The following is a 21,572-nucleotide window of genomic DNA, read 5'->3' on the forward strand; positions in this document are numbered from 1 at the left end:
GGATGCATGTAACATCCCTGATAAGAAAGCACAGATAGTGGAATAAAGACTCAACACAGTGAAAGGGTCAGTTAAATGAATCTGCTTTTCTGAGCTCACTGTCCTGGCACTGGGAATACAGAAATGAACTCGGACTCCAGCAATCACACTGGTGAGGGAGTTCTATATATTTCTGCATTTGTTCTATTAACATATATACATATCCTACCATATTGCAAAAATGATTTAAGGGGGTTACTGTAAAATAGCGTGTGTGTGTGTGTGTGTGTGTGTGTGTGTGTGTGTGTATTCTTTATTACTAATCAGGCTATGTAAGGTGCTATCTATAGTGAATTTACAAAACTATGAAACATAGAGAAGGAGATATAAATTCAAACATGGGTTTAGGGAGCGTCTGAGATCAGAGGAGGATTCTTAGAGTAGATGATAATTGAGTTGGGCCTTGAAAGATGGCCATTTAGGTGAAATGGGAAAGTAAGTCTGTGTGTGTGTGTGTGTGTGTGTGTGTGTGTGTGTGTGTGTTTTGGGGGTGAGGGTGCGATACAGGCAGTCTGCCAGGGAACTAGTTTGAGCAGTCATCTGAAATGACATATGGGACAGAGTTTCTGCCTAATAGGATGGAGGATTTGGGCCAACCCTGACTGATGGCAGTTATGGAGGGGATGGCCCATAAGCAAGGCTTTAAAAATAGCATTTCAGAAGCTTGTTACTCAGAGTGCAGTCCAAGACCACCTGGGACCTTGTCAGAAAGGCAGAATCTTAGGCACCCCCACCCCAGACCTCCTGAACTAAAATCTGCAATTTAACAAGATCGCTAGGTGACTTGTAAGCCCACTGAAGTTTGGGAAGCACCAGTTTAAAGGAATGGTTTCTAAGCAGGAGAGATAAATTCCTTCTCCTGGGCCTCCTGCATCTCACCATAGCTTCTATTCGCAGGCTGTTCTCGTTTCAGCCAAGCGGATCTTTCCTGAAAGCAGAGAGCCTTTCTTCACTCTGGGCCCTTTGTTATTGCCTGAGTTGTTCCTTCTGCCAAGAATCTCCATTTCCCATTTAGTACACTCTGCTTCCAGAAGCTTACTCAGATCCCAGGGCTGAGTAATATCTTCTGGGTCTGACAGCTCAAGCCCTTGCCTGTGCCTCACATCGTCACCTTTACAGTCTTTTCTGCCTGCTATCACACAGAATCTGCACTTATTCTCTCCCCTCGTCCTGGCAAGCTCCTTGCAGGCAGGCGCTTCTCTCTACGTATTTCTACCTATGCAATTTCTCTCCTTTAGCACTAAGCACAGTAATTGGCACATAGAGGACTCTTCATAGATGTGGTAGAACAGAATTGAAATACATCTCCCAAAAGCTCACAAATGGGAGATCTGTTCAGAATGATCAAGAATCTGCAGAAGGCGGCTATATTCCCCTCTCTGCAGCCCACTCTTCTTAGCCATGCAATGTCCATGGCTAAGACATGGCTAATGGGTTGGACTTGTAGCTGCTTTTTATTCCAGTCCTTTCAAGACTCAGAAATGGAGTTCTGTAAAATGTATCTTTTATTCTTCTTTGGGAAATGGAGAAAAGATCAAAAAGCTTTTCCCCCTGCATACCTGCCAATCATGCAGACAACAGTATTTTTAATAATTTGTATTTTAACTGGCCACTGAATTAGCGGTGATGGGGAGCATTGGGGGTTTCAGATTCTTTTTCCCTTTCAGTTGCTCAAGTCTGCCTTCCTGGAGTGTTCAGACCCACACACATGTCACCAGTCACAAGTCTCTAATTATGCTCTCCACTCCTAGAAATGAAAGATAAATGGCATAGATATAAACTTACATTTGTCAGAATTGATTTCCTGTTTTAATTGAGGGGTGTAACATATCAGTCTTTTTCAGCAACAGAAACATGTGTGCTCTGATTATATCTATCAGTCTTTCTTGGATTAGGGTAAGTCTAAGAAAGGAGAGAAACAGTGACAGAAATACACTCCCCAATGGTATCTTTTCACTTCCCTTAAATAGATGCAGGATTTTTTTCTTTTTTTTTCATGTGTAATTAGAAGCTAAAAATATCAATAATGTGAAGTACAATTTATGCTGTGACTGCCCTTTCAAAGTGAGCCCTTTCTTGTCTAATTCAGGTCGAGAATTCCTGCCTCTGGGGTTTTTTTTTGTTTTGTTTTTTTAAATTTATTCAGCCTCACATCTTTTGGTGAGGTTTTCACTTTCCCTGCTACTTGAAAAGTGGTCAGGAAATTCTTTTTTTAAAATATGAGTCTCAGGTCCCCAAACTGTTTGTGGCAAGTACCTCCCAGTTGTTGACAATCAACAGAGCGGTGAAAATTAACCCACAAGACTGCACATCTGGAGGCCATAGAACAGATACCCAAACTGGTGAGCCATATGAGCTTCATCTCTCTGAGAGCCTCAGACTGTTCTTAAAGCCACTGCGAAGCAAACATGAGCCAGAAACCTCCGTGTCTGCCATTTACAAACCACATCTATAGCTGTCATATGGTTCCTAGAAATATGCAACAAATGTGATCAACCAATTAACCAACCAACAAACTGACCAAATAAGAATAAGCAAAATGCAAAGCTATACAATTTTCATGAAAACTCCAGCTATAATAAAGAGGGATCTACAAATTAGAGAAGTGAGGAAGTGGTGACATAATTTTCCAGGCCCATCAGTTAAGTGGTCTTGACCTTAAGATTCTACTTTTTAATCGTCATCGAAAGATTAGAAAATATCCTGAGGAAGGGAAGACCGGCGGGGGGGGGCGGTTAGAGCTTAGTGGAGGGTGTGAATATGCTGATAATGGCATAAAATAGCCTCCAAATATGTGAGAGGCTGCATTAGCAAGAGGGGTTGAACTGTTCTCTGTGCCAGTCCCTCCCATAACCTCCTATATGCAGAGTGGCCAAGACGTAGAGGTCAGCTCTAGAGAGAACCCTAGGCTGTCTCAGATGGGAAGCTTTAAGACAGGGTCTGGTCTAATGACCAAACTGAGAAGCTCAGAGAAATTGGGCAATTTGTCCATTGTCACATATCTTGTTCATGTTTAGGCCAGGGAGAGCTACCCCAGGATCCTGCCTCTTTCCAGTACACATGTTCTGCGGCTAAGTCAACTTCCTCATAATTAGAGCTACACAAAGATGTGATGGATAAGCCCCAGGGAAGTCTTGAAGCAGAGGCCAGGCTGGAGGACCACATGGAGTACCTAATATCAATTCCTGCATTGGAGGAGGGGATAAATAACCTCTTTTTAACGTCCCACCAAATCCGGAGATCCTATAGCTTGGAGAGAGAAGAGTGTGAAGCCCAGATACAGGCAGTAAGAATAGACCCCAAGAGGACAATTAGGCTGCAGGAGGGAGAGTAGGTTGCCTACTTGTGGAAGTCTTCGATGCAGTGGATGAGGCCGCCAGCGTCCACGGTGAACGGGATCCCATCCAGGCTGCGGTGGCACATCACGCAGGTAAAGCAGTGAGGATGATAGGCCTTCCCAGTGGCTCGGAGAATCCGCTCCATGATGGGCTTGGAGCACACGCTGCACTGCTCCAGGGTATTCTGAGGAGGAAAAGAAAAATGCCAACGTTAGGCTAAGACGTGAAGAGCTCCATTTATGTAGTAACTTACAGCATGACAAGCACTGTTACAGAACACATGGGCTCATGTGCTTATCACAGTATTTGGAGGAAGGCAGAGTGTATATCTTTATTACAGAGAGAATGAAACACAGATGGATCAAGTCGCTTTTCTAAGGTCATGCAGGTTCTGGGTGGCAAATCTAGGATTTAGAACTCATGTTGTCTGACTTCTACTCGTGTTCCTTTCCAATACAGCAGGGGTAATAGCAAACTTTTCTGTAAAGGCCCATGTAGTAAATACTTCTAGCTTTGTTAGAGCAACTCAATTTTGCTGTAGTGGCAGGAAGGCAGCCATAGACAGTGTGTAAGTAAATGGGCATGACTGTGTTTCAATAAAACTTTATTTACAAAAGCAGGCTGGATTTGGCCATGGCGATAGTTTTTTGACCCCTGAACTACACAATCCGGGTTCTCCACTGGAAGAATACTTCTCTATTACTTCTAAAACTTGATTAGTCATCAAAATCCTAGTGGGGTCACCAAGGACCTTAACATTTTAGAGTGGTCTTTCTGACGACCCAGACTCTCAGAGAGCATGCTGGTTGCAGAACCCAATCAGAGCTCAGCATAATCAACGAGGCTTTTGATCATTTAAAGCCTTGATTCAAACACCACCTCCACGCTTAGTGTTGTGAACTCTTGATGGAAATGTTGAACCTAGAGGGGTTCCAGTTTTGAGAAATGAATTAAGAAAGTCAATTTATTTGGCTTTAAAAATATGCTCAGCTTTAAAAATAAATCCTCCCCCCCTTTAAAAGGGATACCATTTATTGAGTCAGGACTCAGAAAGATTGATACAATTAGCTGTTAACTTTCCATCCTTGCCTAGAATACCATGCTCTCTTACCAACAGCCATGTTTCACATGTAATGTGCTATATTTCAACTGAGAAGTCTGGACTGACTCAATGAGTTTACGATTTAGAATAAACCTGGGATGGGGATCTGATTAGAAACATGTGGAACTCGAAGGGATGTGGAAATCAAGGGGTAATTTCCCTCTTACCACTGGAAACTTTAAATGGGCATGAGGCAAGGCGTGCCTGTAGGTAGATAACTAGTGTGCTGATGACAACTACAGCAACAGTTCCTGACTGGCTTCTTGTTTCCATCTCTCTTCCTGTAACACTTGCCCATCCTCACAGTGACTTCCAGTTTCCTTTCTAAAACACAGATGTGAACAAGCAGCTTTCTTGCTAGGAAAACTTATATGGCTCCACAATGTGAAAACAGCTCGTTCCTTACCTGACATGCAAACTCCCTTTTTAGGCTCAGATTCCCCTGATGTCTCAGACTGCTCACTTTTGTTCAAACCTACGAGAAGCTTCCATATTTCTGTGCATTGGCTAATGCCTAGAAGGAATCACAATTTGCTATTTTGACCTTTCAAGGTACGGGTCAGAAGGCATCTCCCCAGTAAAGCCTTCCTCAATGCCTTCAGTTGGAATAAATTGCTTCTTTCTCTCCCCTTCCTGAGCACTTAATTCATGTTGCTTAAAGCACTTACAGTGTTCACTGTATTGAAGTTATTTGCACATATGTCTATTTCCTCTACTATACTGCAATTCTTTAAGGGCAGGGACTATGTCTTAAGAATGTATTTCTCTGTTCCATGCTTCACCTGGTATACTACCTGGAATAAAAAGAAACTCAGGATGAATATGTGCAAAAAGAATGAAGGAAGGAATATTGTTTACATCCCACTCTGGCATCACAGTGCTGGCCCGATTCCCCTAACTCTGGAATCCAGAGGACAGTAAATCCATCACCGTCCTCTCCTCCAAGTTGCGGTTGCTGGAGGTTCTGAAATTGCTTAGTATGCCTCTGGTCACAGTCTAAACTCATGGAAACTATTAACCTATTTTCCCCCCATTTTGAAGTGGTGAAATTAAAATAGCAGAAGAACATAAGATGAGAGTCTGGAGATGACGATGGTCTCGACAATGAAGGCCCTGGTTCTTTTCTACCCTGGTGATCTGAGCTAATGTGGCTGGAAACTGTCTTCCCAGGGTTTGTGTTTTGCTCTTCTGTGGGTTTTCACTTTTTTTTTTTTTTTTTTTTTTAAAGCCAACCCTGTAATGGAGTTGAACAAACGAGAAAATGCTTGACCAGAAAATATTTTTGTTTGCATTGAGGCTTGGCTGCAAGATTCAAGCCCATTTACTCAAAACCAGCAGCAGCATATAAGGTAGAGTCAGTTTCTGAGGAAAGACTTTATGGTCCATGTTTAAAGAACAGGTAATCTGAACATTTCTGCTACAAAGGAAGAACAGTGTAAAATATACCTAAAGTGAGACTATTGTAAAATGCCCCTAAATCAGAAAATAAAGGCTCCAAGAATGCATCTGACTAGAAGCTTGGACTAGCAAATGGTTGAGGAGGACATGTGAATCTTCCTGAGCCAGTTCTCTTTACTGTATTCTTCTCCTTTCAGTCTTCAACTGGCCCACTAGGACCCTTAGACATATCTGCTCCTAAAGAAAGGATAAAGACTCTTAAAATGCCTGGGAGGAGGGCTCTGGAGTTCCTCTAGTCCAGACCTCTGATTTCCCAGGTGAGAAAACAGACCTGGAAGACGGATACAGCTGGGACCTGAGTCATGGAGATGATTAGGGGCAGAGGATGGGTTGGTACCCCAGTTTCCTGCCTCCCAATAATTCAGATAGGTATCTAATGAATTCATTATGTAGCCATAGAGAGACAAAGTTGCTAGATGAAGAATATGAATTGTCCCTCTGGATTTGTCAACATCTACTGTATGACCTTAGGTAAATGATTTCTTCTCTCTAGACCTTGGTTTTCTCACCTGTAAAACAATGATTAATTCCAACTCTGCAATTTTGTTACTCCGTGATATATCAGTATTAACAGAAACAGGTAAAGGTCAATGTTTCCATTACTAGAGATATACTAAAAACAACTGGACAACCCTTCATCTGAGGCTTGAAACGAGGGTTCATGTGTTAGAAATCTGGACTATCTAAACATTACTTTACCTTACCACTTGGAATTCCAGAAATTGCTAGTGGTAGAATTTTAAGCACGATAGAGAAAGATCTTTGTGTCTTTTTATAGAAGGTTATTTTAAAGCCAGACTAAAAGATACACTCTTTATATAAACATGAAGCTTTTCTAAAGTAGGTTAAAATGAAACGGTTAATAAATAAAATAGTATTTAAGAAAATAGAAAAAGAAATAACAAGTCTTCAAGCAAACAAGTGGAAGAAGGGTGTCTCTAAGTATATCTACTCAAATTACATCTTGTATGTGAAGCAGGGGTGCCAAGTTTGACAGACGGGAATTAGGGAGGAAGAGGACACTCCAGCATAAGAACCTTCAAAATCAGTAGAGTGCTTCATGGCCTGGCTCTGGACCCATCTCTACTGGGACCCCACCCGTGGAGCCCACCTTCCAGCTGCCACACTGAGCTCTCTGCCACATCTTTAATAAGCTGTGTTCTTTTACAAACCCAGACTACCTCACATCCTTCTTTGTCTAGAGAAGACCTACTCATTCTTCAAAGTTAAGCTCAAACATTACCTCTTCTGCAAAACCTTTCGTAATTCTTCCTTTGTTATACTCCAAGCAAAATAAGTCACTTCTTCCACTCCCATAGGATTGTATGATGCTTCTATGACACCGAATATAATAATGTCCTTGATTTAAAGGTTTATGTCAACCTCCGTGACCAAACAGTGGCACCCTGCTCTCCCCGTATGGAGCTATAGTCATAGGTTGAGTTTGCTAGGAATCAGATTCTGAAACAGAGCTTTGCACTAAAGAAGTTATTGAAGAGTGGTTTTGAGCTCATGCCTGTGGGTGAGAACAGGAAGCATCTGGATAGAGGGAGGAATTGAACTATGGTTCAGTCATAACAAAGGCTTCTGATGGTTTCACGGAGAACTCTGGAGTTCGGATGGCTCTGCAGAATTGTCTTTCCTTGAAGCTAGGGGGTAGGGCTTTTATACCCTTACATCTGCCAGCCAATGGATATGGGCTGCTTGCAAGGAAGAAGAGAGGGACTCAGCTGTGAACCGTCAGCAGCCAACAATCCCAGCCAGTGGGGGAGTGAGAGCCTCAGTCCTGAAGGGGGTCTGGGCAGTGCAATACAGCAGTCACAACAGTAAGCATCCTTGCCCAGGACCTCCATGGTCCATGACACACATTAGGCAACAAGTAACCAGGTGTGAAACACCTTCTAGATTAAGCTGAAAGAATAGTCTAGATTTTACGTTTTTTAAAAATCCTAGGCCCTGTTTGAAGATTTTTAAGGATTTTTTGAAAATGTTTTAAGCAGTTACTTCAATGAGAGTGTGGTTAACAAGAGAAGATGTTAAGAGTAGCAGAAAAACCAAGAAATTATTTAACTGCTAAAAGGCACAGCTTATCAACTTTTCTGAAATGATGGCAATACAATTGTGATTAAAAACAAAAAGTTAAGTGAAAGTAAAAATAAAATCACCAACAAACCTTGTACACAAAACTCCCAAATGCAACTGTTTTTAAATTAAGAGATACAATCTGGTTGTATCTTTTCTGTCCTTGGATATTGTATAAATAAATTCTCTAATTCACAGTCAGAAGAGCTGGAAGAATCATCTGAATCTAAATGAAGCATACAGGTAACATAAGCATTGACTACTAGTTATATGATGGAGAAAATAATATTTCTAAAATTTATATATTACTTAGGTGTATGTGTGTTCGCTGTTGAAGATTTTAAATCAAGAGACATAAATATTTGAAGATTTGGAAGACCATAAAGTATTGCCATTTAGAAATGTTAAAATTTTCATTTCATAAAATTAAAATGTGATCTTATATTCAGTCTTTATTGTTTTTTTTTTTTAGGTACCAAAGCAATACTGGAACAGAAAAGACTCTTGGAAAGATTAAGGGTGACATCTCATGTTCTACATACAGTTTTGGTCTTGTTGAGCTAAGAATAAAAAGAAAAAAAAAAGGAGAGTTAGAAAATATGAGACTTTTAAAAGTCTTTAAAGATTATTCTGGTCCAGAAGTTTTCAACTTCCCTCACTTGCCTCCCTCTTCCATAATCCTTTGTTCAGGGAAACAATGTATCAAAGAAGCACATCCAAAAGAGTCCCAAATCACTTCTGGATGAAGAACAGGAAAGGATGGAGCCTGTGGGGAATCCATATAGTATAGTTTAAAACCCATCCATCTGGTCCAACTACCAGATTCAAGAAACTAAGGTGCAGAGAGGGAAAACTACTAGTGGAAGATTTGGAATTAAGAGTATAGGTCTAATTCCCCATCCAGTGGATAACCCCACTGCTATATCACAGTATACCTATTCCATATTTCAGTAGCCATACTTCACATTACAAATATAAGGCTGACGACCTGCAAGCTACATGCATATAAATAAAGAGAGGAAACACGTTGAGATCTTAAGATAGTTCGTCTACTGTCAATTTCATTGGCTCCCACGGGGTAAGACAGAAAATTCATTGTTGGATCCTTAGCATCTACAACAGTATCCTTGCATAAAATTGATGCTGCACAAATATTGGTTTCATCATGAATAAACTCTGGATACTTGCCGTAAAATAAAATTATTCTATTTAATCATGCAAAACAAGTCTCTAGTGCAAAGCTTCTCAACTGGCAGGCTAAGACACAGTGTGCCTCAAATGGGCCCCAGGTGTACCATATTTGGGAGGGTCAGAAGGGGCCAGAGATTCCATAGTCCCTGAGCAGTCACCTTGGGCCAAGAGAAGCCTCATCTACTCACGCCAGTGTGCTGAATGAATGCCATCACTTTCCACATGAATCGTGATGTGAAAGAAGTTGGGAAGCACAGCCTAAGTGTAGGTGTTCCCAACAGAATAGCAATGCGGTACAGTAAGAAGAGAACAGGGCTATGACTCAGCAAGCTCCATTGAAATGCCATTGACATTATTTAAACTCAAATAATTGTATTACCTACTTTAATTCTGGAATACAAACTTATTCTTGATTCTGGTAATCAAGGCTTCTCAGGTAATGACAGTACTTCTGGGTTTCCTTCACAAATGAAGACATCATTTTATCTTGGTAGTTTTCCTAATAAGCCTGCAGTACAAAACTGCCCAACATCTCTGCCTCCCAGTGAGGCATGCATTACTTATTGAAAGTTTTTGTGCACTTTCCAAATGTCCTTTGCCTATATCTATATCTTAAATCGAAATCTATACTGTATTTATATCTAATATGCGTTTCAAAACAGACTGAAAATAACAATGGTAAGCCTAGTGATATCCCATCCCTATGACTGTGATTTTCCAATCAGAATCAAAATTCCTACTCTGTAGGTGAGAATTCTGATTTTTCAAAACAGGAAAAATTTTGAGTCAATTTATCAAATGGCATCAAAACCTCAAGATGTATTTTCTTTTGATGTCATTACCGCCACACACAAAATGACAGCTATGAAACATGCAACTGAAAATTCAGTAAAAGAACTTCAACATTCTTATTTTTGTCACTTCTGTTACTCTTTTTGAGCACAACTCTTTGCATCCAACGCCTGTGTTACCTCAGCTTTCTCATAAATACCCTTTAAAAAAACTTTTCACATGATTTTCTGATGAGCAGAGCTGCCTCCCCACATAATTTAACATTGCAGAAAGCCTCAAGAGTGGGACAAAACATTTAACATCCTGGCAGGTACGGCTGAAGAGAGAACAGACGGACACCATGCCTGCCCGCAGAGGTTCCCACCATGGTAGGAGAGGTAGACACTTCTGTAAATAACTGACTAGAGGCGAAGGGCACAACAAATTGCTGTTATAGAGGAATGAGTAATGTGTGATGGGAACACAGAGAAGAGGGTAATTACTTATGAATGGTGAGGGAGCAGGCAATGTGGTGGTGATGTACGATTCTGGGAATCTATTCTAAGTGGGATTTGAGTTGGCTCTTGAAAAAAAAAACCCACATTATAACAGTTTTTGGAATTAATGTTGTGTTATAACAAAAGTCTTCATTATGTAAGTCCCAGATATGCCTACACTGAGACAAAATTCATTTCACAGGAAGAATATTGTAAGAAAATCAGTGTATTGGGCAGCATTGGTAAAAGGGAACTCAACATTGCTAGAGATGCGTGTCTTTGTGTTAAATTAACTCAAACAAAACATGTGTGACTATTAACATAGAATTTAGGGAAAACAATTCTTATAAGATTTTCTGTTTATATTTGAACTAAATAAACTGGATTTAAAATTAAGAAATGTGTCTTAAAACCACAAGGGAAAAAACCCACAGAAAGGACACAAACATCAAGACAATTAGATCATTTTATTCAATTTTGCCATGAGCCACAAATCACATTCTTCACAAAGTAAATAATACCCTCCTGTTTATTCTGAAGCACTTAGGTTGGGCTTACAATCTGAGCTTTAGTGAATTAAAAAAAGAATCTCCATTAAAGGACATTTAGTTTGTCTATACCTTCAGGCCCAGAGAGGTGCTATTTTACCTTAAAATGTGTAGCCCTTGTGGAATGCTAGTTCGTTCAAAACAAAAACAGTTATCTTGAACGTCTCCTAACCCTTGAGAAAAATGATGGGGGAGCTGGGACTTGATGAGCGTGTCAGACCTTTATGCCAGGAGCAAAATTAAAAGATCACAGCACTCCACTGAGATTATTGTGAGAGGGGAAAAAAAGGGTAGAATTCCTTTCCTTCCAAGCTAAGTCAGATCATAGACTTCCCTTTACAACATCATTAAGGTACAGTCTGTTGCGACTTGTTAACTCAGGAATCAGAGAAGAGTCTGTGATGTGAGGTAAAAGAATTACTGGTAGATTTAAGAGACCTGGGTTTGAAATCTAGGCAACTTTCTTGACCTCTTCGATCTTTTGTTTCCTCATCTAGTATAGAAGAATGAAAATATTTACACGGCAGTGTTGTAAGGACTAAATGAGATCACATATATGAAAACAAGTACACAGTGCCTGGCTGTATAATAAATGTTAGTTTTGTGTGATTCTTACAAATTCTAGGAGAGTAGAACATATATTGAATTAACTTGACATTCCTTGATCATTTAATTAAATTATTATATGTAAGCACTACATTTCCAACTTTTTGTTTCACCATCAATTCTCTTATATTTTACATCTCTACTTAAAGAAATGGATTATTGAAGGAATTCTGTGCATGATACTCTGGGACAACTGGATTACATAAAAACATAAAATGGGCTTCTGGATTCCTAAGAGGTTTCCCCCCTACGTCCATGAGAATTTTGTGGAAAAGCTGTTCTTCCTTTCATGTAAAATTATTATACTTCAAACCCTTAAATACCTTAGTTCTTCATAAAAGTAATTTACATCATGTTATACTCGCAAAACAAAAACTGACACTTTGCTTTGGTAGAGTTTTTAAAGTTTAGTAACGGTACCCAACCAGGACCTCATTTGATCTCCACAACAGTCAGTAGAATGGTAGAATTCTTATCCCTGTTACATGCCACGTACCTATAAATGTGGTTGGATTTGAAACCCTATGTGTTTTAAGTCCAAAGACAAAGTTGTTCATTCTTCTACTTCACACTGTTCTCCAATTAACAGATTTTTCCTATCTCTTGCTATCTGGTTCCCTTTAATGGCAATTACATTGAATGGAGATATTAACCTTTAGCAAACTGCTGTGCTATAGCCTTTCACAAATACACAGTTTGCTTGCACTTGAAAAAAATCATTGAAATCATCTTGCCCAACTCTCTTGCCTTATATACTAGGACACTGCATTCAGGGAAGTTGATTGCCTAATGTTGTAAACTAGTGAAAGAGCTGAGCAGTATATGAAACCAAGGTTTCTAACCAATTACCTTGGCTTCTATATAGTGCTCTTTCCAAACCCCATACTAGATCCTCTTTGGAGCACCAAAACTTCTCTTTGGTGTTCCGGCCCTTGTTAACCATAAGAATATGACAACTCTTGTTGATTAGTTATTGACAATTATTTACATGACCAATGGAAAATCATTAGGTGGAGTATATTACATTACTTGGATTTTCGTCACTGTCAAAACAAGGCTGTCTCACACTGACAAGTATAGAGGTTCTCCGGCCAGTAACTCAGAGGAGCTAATCCTAAACTCAGCATCATGGCATGATGTATTAGGTCCAGCTTTTATAATGCCTGCTATTTGCAACTTGTAAACAGAGGTTATTAATAGACACTCAGACCAGTTTCACTGAGGCAGACACTTTGCAGAGTAGCTAGAATATCACGGCATCTTGAACAAAATTCCATAATCTGAGTGTCAATTTTCTCATCCACAGAATGAGATATAATTATCCTGTCCTGTCTACCTCCCAGAATTGTGATAATTAAATGAGATGAGAAATGTAAGATTCACTCTTGAAGAATGTAAAGAGATGTAAAAATATTGTCATAAAGTTCTTTTCTCTGGGTAAAATTACTGTTCCACGTGAGAACAGAACCTAATTATTAGTTCTTCAGTTTCTGACTAATCAACTGAGAGGTTACTTTGCATTACTCTTATTACTGGAGAGAAGAAAATATGATCTGTACAAACAGACATCCACAATCCTATGTATATTGAGTTTGAGAAAATACAGTGTGTTTTTTTCCTTTCATTTTTGTTTTGTTTTCAACATATATTTTTCTTATTATATTTTGACATACCTGGAACACCTAATAAGTGATGGACCAGTTACATACCAGGCATTTAGGATGTACACAGAGAAGCCTCATGGAACATGTAGTTTACTGCAGATACACTTGGCAGGGTCCCTAACTAAACCCCTGATACCTGTGCCTGTGAGGCACTATCTTAATCACCCTCAATCATGTTCTCTTCAATTTAGAGCAGACAGGAGGTCCTGATGGGGAAAATGACTTATCTTTGGGTCCCAATACTAAGCCCAGCACTATTAGAAACTGGAATTGTTGAAACAGATGTTTATGGAAATCCCGCATGGTACAGTGACAAAGAGAAATGACCCTAAGCCAAGGGCTGTGCTCTAGTCTTGCAAAGCCCAGCCACTGGCAGGGAGGCATGTGCAAAGCATTTGCTTCTCTGGGCCTAAACTCCTTCACCTCTAAAATAAGAGACCTAAGTTAATAGACCTCTTGGTCCCTTGAAACTCCATGATTGCTTTGAGGCTGAACAAAACTTTCAATAGGGCAGGGCTCATTGTCTTGTCCACTGCTTCACCCCTAGTTCACTGAAAAATGACTGGCACATAGAAGGAACAGAACAAATATTTTATTAAGTCAGTAAATGAATGATTGGGAATGAATACTCCCAAGAGTCATCCAACAGCACTTATTCCCATAGACAGACCTGAAATTCCATCACCATCCTCAGATGGCCTTCCATCAACACCCTACGTAAGCAGTCCCCTCTCCTGAGCCAGACTCTAGCTCATGACCCTGTTACTTTCTTCACAGTCCTTATTACTATCGGATATCACCTCCTGGATTTAGTTGCTGACATACTTAGTGCTTATCTCCCCACCAGCCTGAGACACGACTGCATTCACAGCCTGTGGAGCAGTACTTAACATATAACAGGCACTTAATAAGTATTTGTTGAATGAAAAAAGTAAATGACATTTAACTACCTAAGGTCTCTTCCAATTCTTGGGTTTTTTGGTTCTACCTCAGCAATAGTATATTTCTCAAAAAATCAGTGCTACAAACTTCGCTAAGAATATAAATGATCTGAAGTTAATTACACAACATAGTAGGTAGGACAACACTCTTTTTACTTATTGTATCTGTCTACCATGGGTAACTGACCCATCCAGGGGCAAAATCTAAAACTGGGGTTTCAGTGATGTTTTCAGCCCCATGTATACATAGCAATGACTGCCTGCCTGTGCATTTCAGATCAGAATTAAATCTATTGTGAATCATCCATTAGAATCAAGAACTGCAAGCAGAGACTAGAAATGTTCCCAATACCATTCTGCTCACGTGTCGGTTCCCTTCAGAACTGCCTGAAACTCAGCTCTGCCAAGATGTTTATCTTCTACCTGGCTTTATGAATTGCAATTACTTCCTAAATTATAACAAGCCATAAGTGGTCTGAGCCAAACAACTAGGGTCACGGAAGGTCTCTCCTTGTACTTCTGGGGATGACAGAAAAGCTTGTTTGAACCAAACTTGATCCTCTTTCAAAAGAAAGAAAACGTTAAGCCTTTAACTCCTGGGAGTGGCAAAGAGAACAGCCAGAGGGCCATGAGCTAACTTCGATTCTCTAGAGATCAGTCTAACAGATTTGGCAATGATTTGGCTTCTGGTGAAAACAAGCCCTTCTAATTATACTTCTGCCAGTGGAAGACAAAAGACAGCACCATCACTTAGAAAGACCCTGATGACATGGCAACATCATGGCTGCGACTGTGCAGTTTCCTTCTGAGCAGAGCACTGCCAATGTATATGTCAAACACTGGGCTCTGGCACCTATTCATAAGAACGTGACCTCCTGAAGAGTACAAAGTGAAGCCGGTGAAGTGATTTCCTTTCCTTCAACTGTATCTTGGCTGTAATATTTTCTGACACGAGAAATAAAATAATTCCATGTTTTGGTTCCTCTCTCTACCCTCACCGTGCCGGAAGTGGTTTACATTAAGTAGGTAAGAAAGGCAGAAACAACTAATATAGGGTTTTGCATTCTGTAACTGCTGAAAAACAAAGGGGACAGAAAATACAGATGTTTTCTCTTTGCTGCTACAAAAGGGTGGTGGACTAACTCTTTCAGTGTCTCTGGAATGCAAATTTTCTTTCACAGTTTAGCAGTCTTTTTTGGATTTCAGCACAGTGAACTAACACTTTCCTGGATTCCAAGACCTCCAGAGAACCAGATGGATGAGAGGAATTGGGAAAAAAAGAACCCACGCTACTTGAAAAAGGTATGAATTTCTCACTCTGCATCTAGCCAAAAGCTCTGAAAATTAGAAGAGTGAAATCACTTTGGGTTTGTTCAAATGCATGCCATCCTAGAGTTGTTTGTGGTGGGGTAAAAAAAAAAAAAAATCTAAAATGATTTGATGGTTTAGAGTTTGCGTTCAGTTTAAACTAGGAAGCAAACTTTAACAGAGATGATATGTTTACTATCAAAGGCAGGAAAGAATGTGGATGGAGATTACACAAGAGCATCATCCAATATGCCTGTGCTCTAAAGCCAGTCACTGCTCCCCAGTGCCGAACTTTTTAACTTGACACCCAAGGCCCTTCAGGATATTGTCTTCCCTTCCCTTTCCAGGCACCTACCCCACCATTCCCCCAATACGGTCTTTAACCTGTCAATCCAAACTTCTTAACACTTCACACGCCTTGTTCTTGCATGATTTTACATCCACTGTTGCCTCTGCCTTGAACATTTCTTAACAAGTTAGATGGCTCAGATTTTATGACCCAGGGCATGTGAATGCAACCTTTCTTACTAATCGTTTCCCTACTCTTCTGTTCTTTCACGGCCCTGTTCATACCTTCATGATAGCACAGACCCTGTGTAGAGTGTCATCTGTCTAAATGCTATGACACAGTGTACTTTCCAAAGATGTGACATCAACACATATCTCATCCCATATACTCCTCTTCTAGTGTGATGGATCCTGACTGTCCATCAGGGAGAGATGGATGCCCGGGAGGACATTTGTAACTGCCTGGCCAATGGAACGCGGTAGAAGTGATGCTGTATGACTCCCAGTGCTACTCATAAAATGAGAGATGGTCTTCTTCTGAGACACATACCTTTGAAGCCCTGAGTTGTCATGTTAGAAGCTGAGCTACGCTGAAGCTGCCACGCTGAAGAGACTACACACAGATAGAGGGAGATGCCTGAAGAACCCCAGTTGTTCTAGAACAGGTACTCAAGTATTCCCAGGCTGGGCACCAGACGTACAGGTGAAGAAGTCTTTGGGAGAACTCAGATCCAGGAATCTCATGAGGGACCCCCAAGCCAGAATTGCTCATTTGAGGTGCTATCAAATGCCTGACCCACCAAACGTAAGAGATAATAAATGTTGATTGTTCTCTTCAGCTACTAAGTTTTGGAATGGTTAGGCATGTAGCCATAGTAACTGAAACATAAGCACAGTTTCCATATTTGATTATGAGCTCTTCCAATATAACAATTAAAAATGTATGTTTCTAGCATGAAAGAGGGTGAATGAAATATGGAAGAGATGGTTTATTGAAGAAATACTTGAATGAATAAATATTAACTTTTGGACATGGCCACATAAATTAATATCCTGTAACTTGATGAGGCCAGTTAGGTTTATTCAGCTAGGGCATTCTGAGTAACAATAATGCCCAAACCATATACATGCAAAACAGACCTTCCTCTTCCATATGGGGGGATAATGTGTTTTTCATATTTGGCAAGCTATTGTTTATTCCCAGTAATAGCCTGAGAATAAACTGGTACAGAACTATATGTATAGAGATCTTTTTCTCCAAAAGCTTCCAGTACTATTCTTAACATCTCTACATGTGAAAAGACAACAACTTTCTCTTAGCGTTGGCATCAATTAATAAAGACAACTTACCTATTTAATTGTACTGTCAAAAAAATTAAGGGGCTACAACTTCACGTACAACATGGAGTAACATCAAAGTGAGAAGGACCTTAGGGACCATCTGCCCCAGTCAATCTGTCTGATCCATAAATCCCCTCTGTAACATCCTCAGTCAGTCAGTCAACACTTGTCCAGTCCCTGGGATTGCTTTTGCCATGTCCAGTCACAGCAGACGGTCTCAGAAGGTGTCCATTCTACCAGGAGGTCTAATTGTTAGAATATTCTTTACTATATCAATTTAAATACCTGCCACCTCATTAGCCCTACTTCTGCCCTCTCAGGACAAGTCTGTTGCTTTTTCTATATAACAGCCCTAAAGAATATTAAAAAAAATTGCCCCTCCCCTTAGCCTTCTCTTTATTGGGATAAACACCTGGATTCCTTCAACAATTACTTATGGGACATGATTTCTGTCATCTTATCCTCTTGACCATCCTCTTCTGCGCCAGTTCCTTTCAATGTGTGGGCCCCAGGAATAAACACATCACTCTAGGAACTACAGTTTCCCCTCTTCTACATGCTTCTCCTTATATGAGTGCTGCTGAAGGTGCATTTACTTTGCTGTGGTCTTATTTATTATTATTGATCTTGGGGTCAGATTGTCTCCAAGTCTTTTTTTTCTTTTTTTTGACATGAACGTCTGTCAAATTAAATGATCCTCATATGTACTTGCAGAGTTAATTTTTAAAGCTAAGAATAAGATTTGACTTTTGTCTCTCTTACATTTTACCTTGTTGGATCTGGGTTACTGTTCCAGATAACAAAAAATTTTAGTAATGTTAATGATCATATTTTACATATTTTCCTCCCATCCTTTACCTCAAACCAGTAAGTTCAAGTTAGATATATTTCAAGAGCTACAATTTTGCTACTATTAAAAGATGTTTGACAGCAAAATCAGTATCAACTTCCCTCTTCCTGCATCCCATGAGGCACCAAGTTCTACTATTGTGCCTACTAAATATGTAAATTCATCAATTATTCTCTTTCTCTACCATATTATTCCGTCATCTCTCACCTAGGTAGAATCACAGTAGCCTCCTAATTGGCCTCTCAGCCTCACCGTTTCTGTCTACTCCAATCTGCCACCATACTGATTTGTTTACAACACATTAGCACGGACTCATCAGACAGCTTTAAAAACTAAAGATTCCCAGACCACTCCCAGACCTATTTCATCGTTATCCCTGGGGTCGGGGCTCAGACATCCATAACTTTTAAAAAGTTCTATGATTGTGCCAGAGCTTCCTGATCTTTGAAGATTGTCTGAAATGTGAGTTTTTATAAAGCAAAAAAGAACTGATGATGCATCTAAGCAAATTTATTGTGGGTATCTGGAGAAGAGTTTTGTCAAGGATTTCGATTCCTTTCAACGACCTCCTAGGAAACTGAGGTGGTCTCAGAGGAAACCCGAGCAAGCAAGGAGAAAGGAGATGGGAACTAACATTTGCAGCACTAGATACCTACTTCCTTACTAAGCACTGGACTAGGACTTTTCATGGGTATTATCCCCTTTAATTCTTAAAACAATGCCACTGATAAGATACTATCATTATTTTAGAGGAGAAAATACTCAAGTTTATATTTTTAATCTGTATGTACCTGAAGTCACAAATTGGAACACAGGAATTAAATGTGGGTCTGCCTGACTCCTATCTACAAGGCCTAGGGATTAATAAATACAAAAATATCTTAAGCAAAGGAGAAACACTGCATGTTGTATGGACACATACAATGATGAATTTATACATTTCAACGTGGTCTATAGGCTTTAATTAAAGATCACATCTCTGTGAGAAAAATCTAGAGTCAGGAAACAGAATACTAGTCCTGGAAATGTCCCGAATTTGCCATGGTATGCCTTGATCGTTGTTGTTCTATAGCTGCTCTTCCCATCTTTCTTTAGAACCTCCAAATTTTAGCTAGGTACACAGCTGTCCTGAATAAATATTAGATTTTTCAGCCTTCCCTGCAGGTAAGTTTGGCTAGGGACTTGAAGGTGGAATGGAAGTGTCCTCAGAGGGAAGGGCTCTGGTCTCAGTCCATTGGGATGCAGGAGCTGCCATCTTGGGCCCCTCAGTAGGAGCCACAAGCTGAGCATGGCTGAGGAAACCAGCAGGAGACTAAGTCCTTGCCTACCACTGTCCTGGATCTCTGCTTCCTTCCATAGAGAGAAATGAACACTGTTTTGTTTCATCACTGATTTCTGTCACTCCAGCTGAACCTAATCCTACTGAATACACTTGCTTTGTGATGTCCAGTCATCCCCCTTCTCTGTGTTTCAGTTTTCTCATTTATGTTAGAAAAAGGTTGGACTAGATGACACCTAAGGTCTATATCGCATTCTCTATGACTGAATGACAAGCCCTATAGAAAAGATTCCAAATTGAAATCAGGCTCTCAAAGAGATATCTGCACTTCCATGTGCACCGCACTATTCACAATAGACCATGTATGGAAACAATCCAAGTGTCTCCTGACAGACAAATGGATAAAGAAAATGTGTCATATACACACACACAGAGACACACACTGGAATATTATGCAGCCTTAAAAAAGAAGGAAATCCTTCTATTCACAACAATATGGATAAACCTGGAGGACATTATACTAAGTGAAATTAATCAGTCACAGAAGGACCAATACTGCATGATTCCACTTATACGAGATATCTAAAAGAGTCAAATCACGGAAGCAGAGAATACAATAGTGGTTGCCAGAAGCTGGGAAGAGAGGGAAATAGGAAGTGCTTATTGAATGGGTATAAAGTTTCAGTTTTGCTAGTATATTCTAGAGATCTGCTCTACAACATAAATGCCTATAGTTAATAATATGGTGTTGTGCACTTTGAAATTTGTTAGGAGGTCAGATTACATGTTAAATGTTCTTACCACAAAAAACAAAGCAAAAGCAAAGCAAAACAAAAGGGACACAAGCAAACTCTGGATGTTGTTGGATATATCTATTATCTTGATTGTGGTGATGGTATCATGGGTGTTTGCACTGTCCAAACATCAAATTATACATTAAATATGTGCAGTTCTTTGTATATCGATTATACTTCATAAAGCTGTTAATGGAAAGTCCTAATGATTTTTAAAAAATTCTTACCTCCAGCAGCTTGACACCTGACCTGCTAGTGACTAGCCCTTCAAAATCCATAAGAGGGCTATGTCAGTATCAGTGGAAGCTACTGGAAGAGAGGAATCCACCCTAGTGCAGAATGCCAGTATAAACAGTTATCAAGCAATTGCCTATCGCTGGATATTCTAACGATAGTCCACTCAGCTCAGCCCCACCTGGAAACTCACGAGACAAGACTTGAGGCTTTAATAATACCCACAGGTCTCAATCTAGAGTTTGTATCACCCCATGGTGGAGACATACATAAGAATTAGACAAGATTATTAATCATAAATGATTAACTGTAATCAAGTCCTGTAGACTCTCATGGGATGGAGAATAACATTTTATGATTTTTGATCATAAATACTTATTTGTTTATTTTCAAAATCTGCCTATCAGGGCCAGGATTAAGGTAAAGCAAGTGAGGCATTTAGGGAGCAAAATTTAAGGAGGTGGTCACTTTTAGGTGAAAGGATAAGTGGCTGGACACTCAGTCACTCCTCTTATGTAACCTACAGTCCAGCCAAATCAGATGCTCGCCTTACCCTGAACATGTCCTACACTTTCCCCCTTGGTGCCTCTCTTCATATGACTCTTCCCACTTCATCCCAGCCTGGACAACATCAGACTCCAGTCATATGTGCTCTCTTCTCTGATGCCTTCCCCGAGTTAGTCCCTCTCAGGCAGAATTGGCTGATACCTCTTTCTTCATCCATAAAACTTCTGCAGGTGTACTGCTGTGGCATTTTTGAACTGCGTTCTGGTTTTGTGAACGTTGATCTCTCCCATCCTATTTTGAGCTTCTTGAGAAGGGACCAAGTTTTACCCATCTTTTGCATCCCCAGCACAGTGTCTGGTACAAAACAATAGGGATGCAATAAGAGTGCTTTTGCTAATGAATGACTCAATAAAAGCTGAAATGCGAAAAAGTCTTTAAGTTGATTCTGTTGAGGTTAACAGTGTGAATCCTCCTCTGGTTTAGTAAAGACTAGAATTCATAGAGAAAAGTTAGGTTTAAAAGACAAAAGGAAGAGCCTGGAAGTTTGGGCAGCAACTGTAACCATTTTCCTTATCTGAGGCAAGCACAATAGTAAACACTTTGTAGCCATGTAGCATCTTTCTCCCATGAGCTCTCAGCTCATTGCAGACATGATCTTCTTCATCTTGTGTTTGAATCAACTTGCTCCAAGGTCAGAGTCAGTATTTGACAGAAACAGCAGACGTAAGAGCTCC

The 21,572-nt window shown here is 40.0% G+C and overlaps 1 protein-coding gene across 8 annotated transcripts in view; it reads right to left on the minus strand.

Moving 5' to 3' along the window:
- The window catches only part of LPP (LIM domain containing preferred translocation partner in lipoma), a 694,560-nt gene that overhangs the window by 19,164 nt on the left and 653,824 nt on the right, over positions 1-21,572 (minus strand). For all 8 annotated transcript variants that reach the window (XM_082393255.1, XM_082393258.1, XM_082393259.1 and 5 more), the window contains one exon: positions 3,383-3,561. In XM_082393255.1, the coding sequence (XP_082249381.1) occupies positions 3,383-3,561 (179 nt within the window). The remainder of the gene's footprint in view (positions 1-3,382; positions 3,562-21,572) is intronic.

The sequence above is a fragment of the Balaenoptera borealis genome (genome assembly GCF_965194805.1).
Source record: "Balaenoptera borealis genome assembly, chromosome: 5".
NCBI lineage: Eukaryota > Metazoa > Chordata > Mammalia > Artiodactyla > Balaenopteridae > Balaenoptera > Balaenoptera borealis.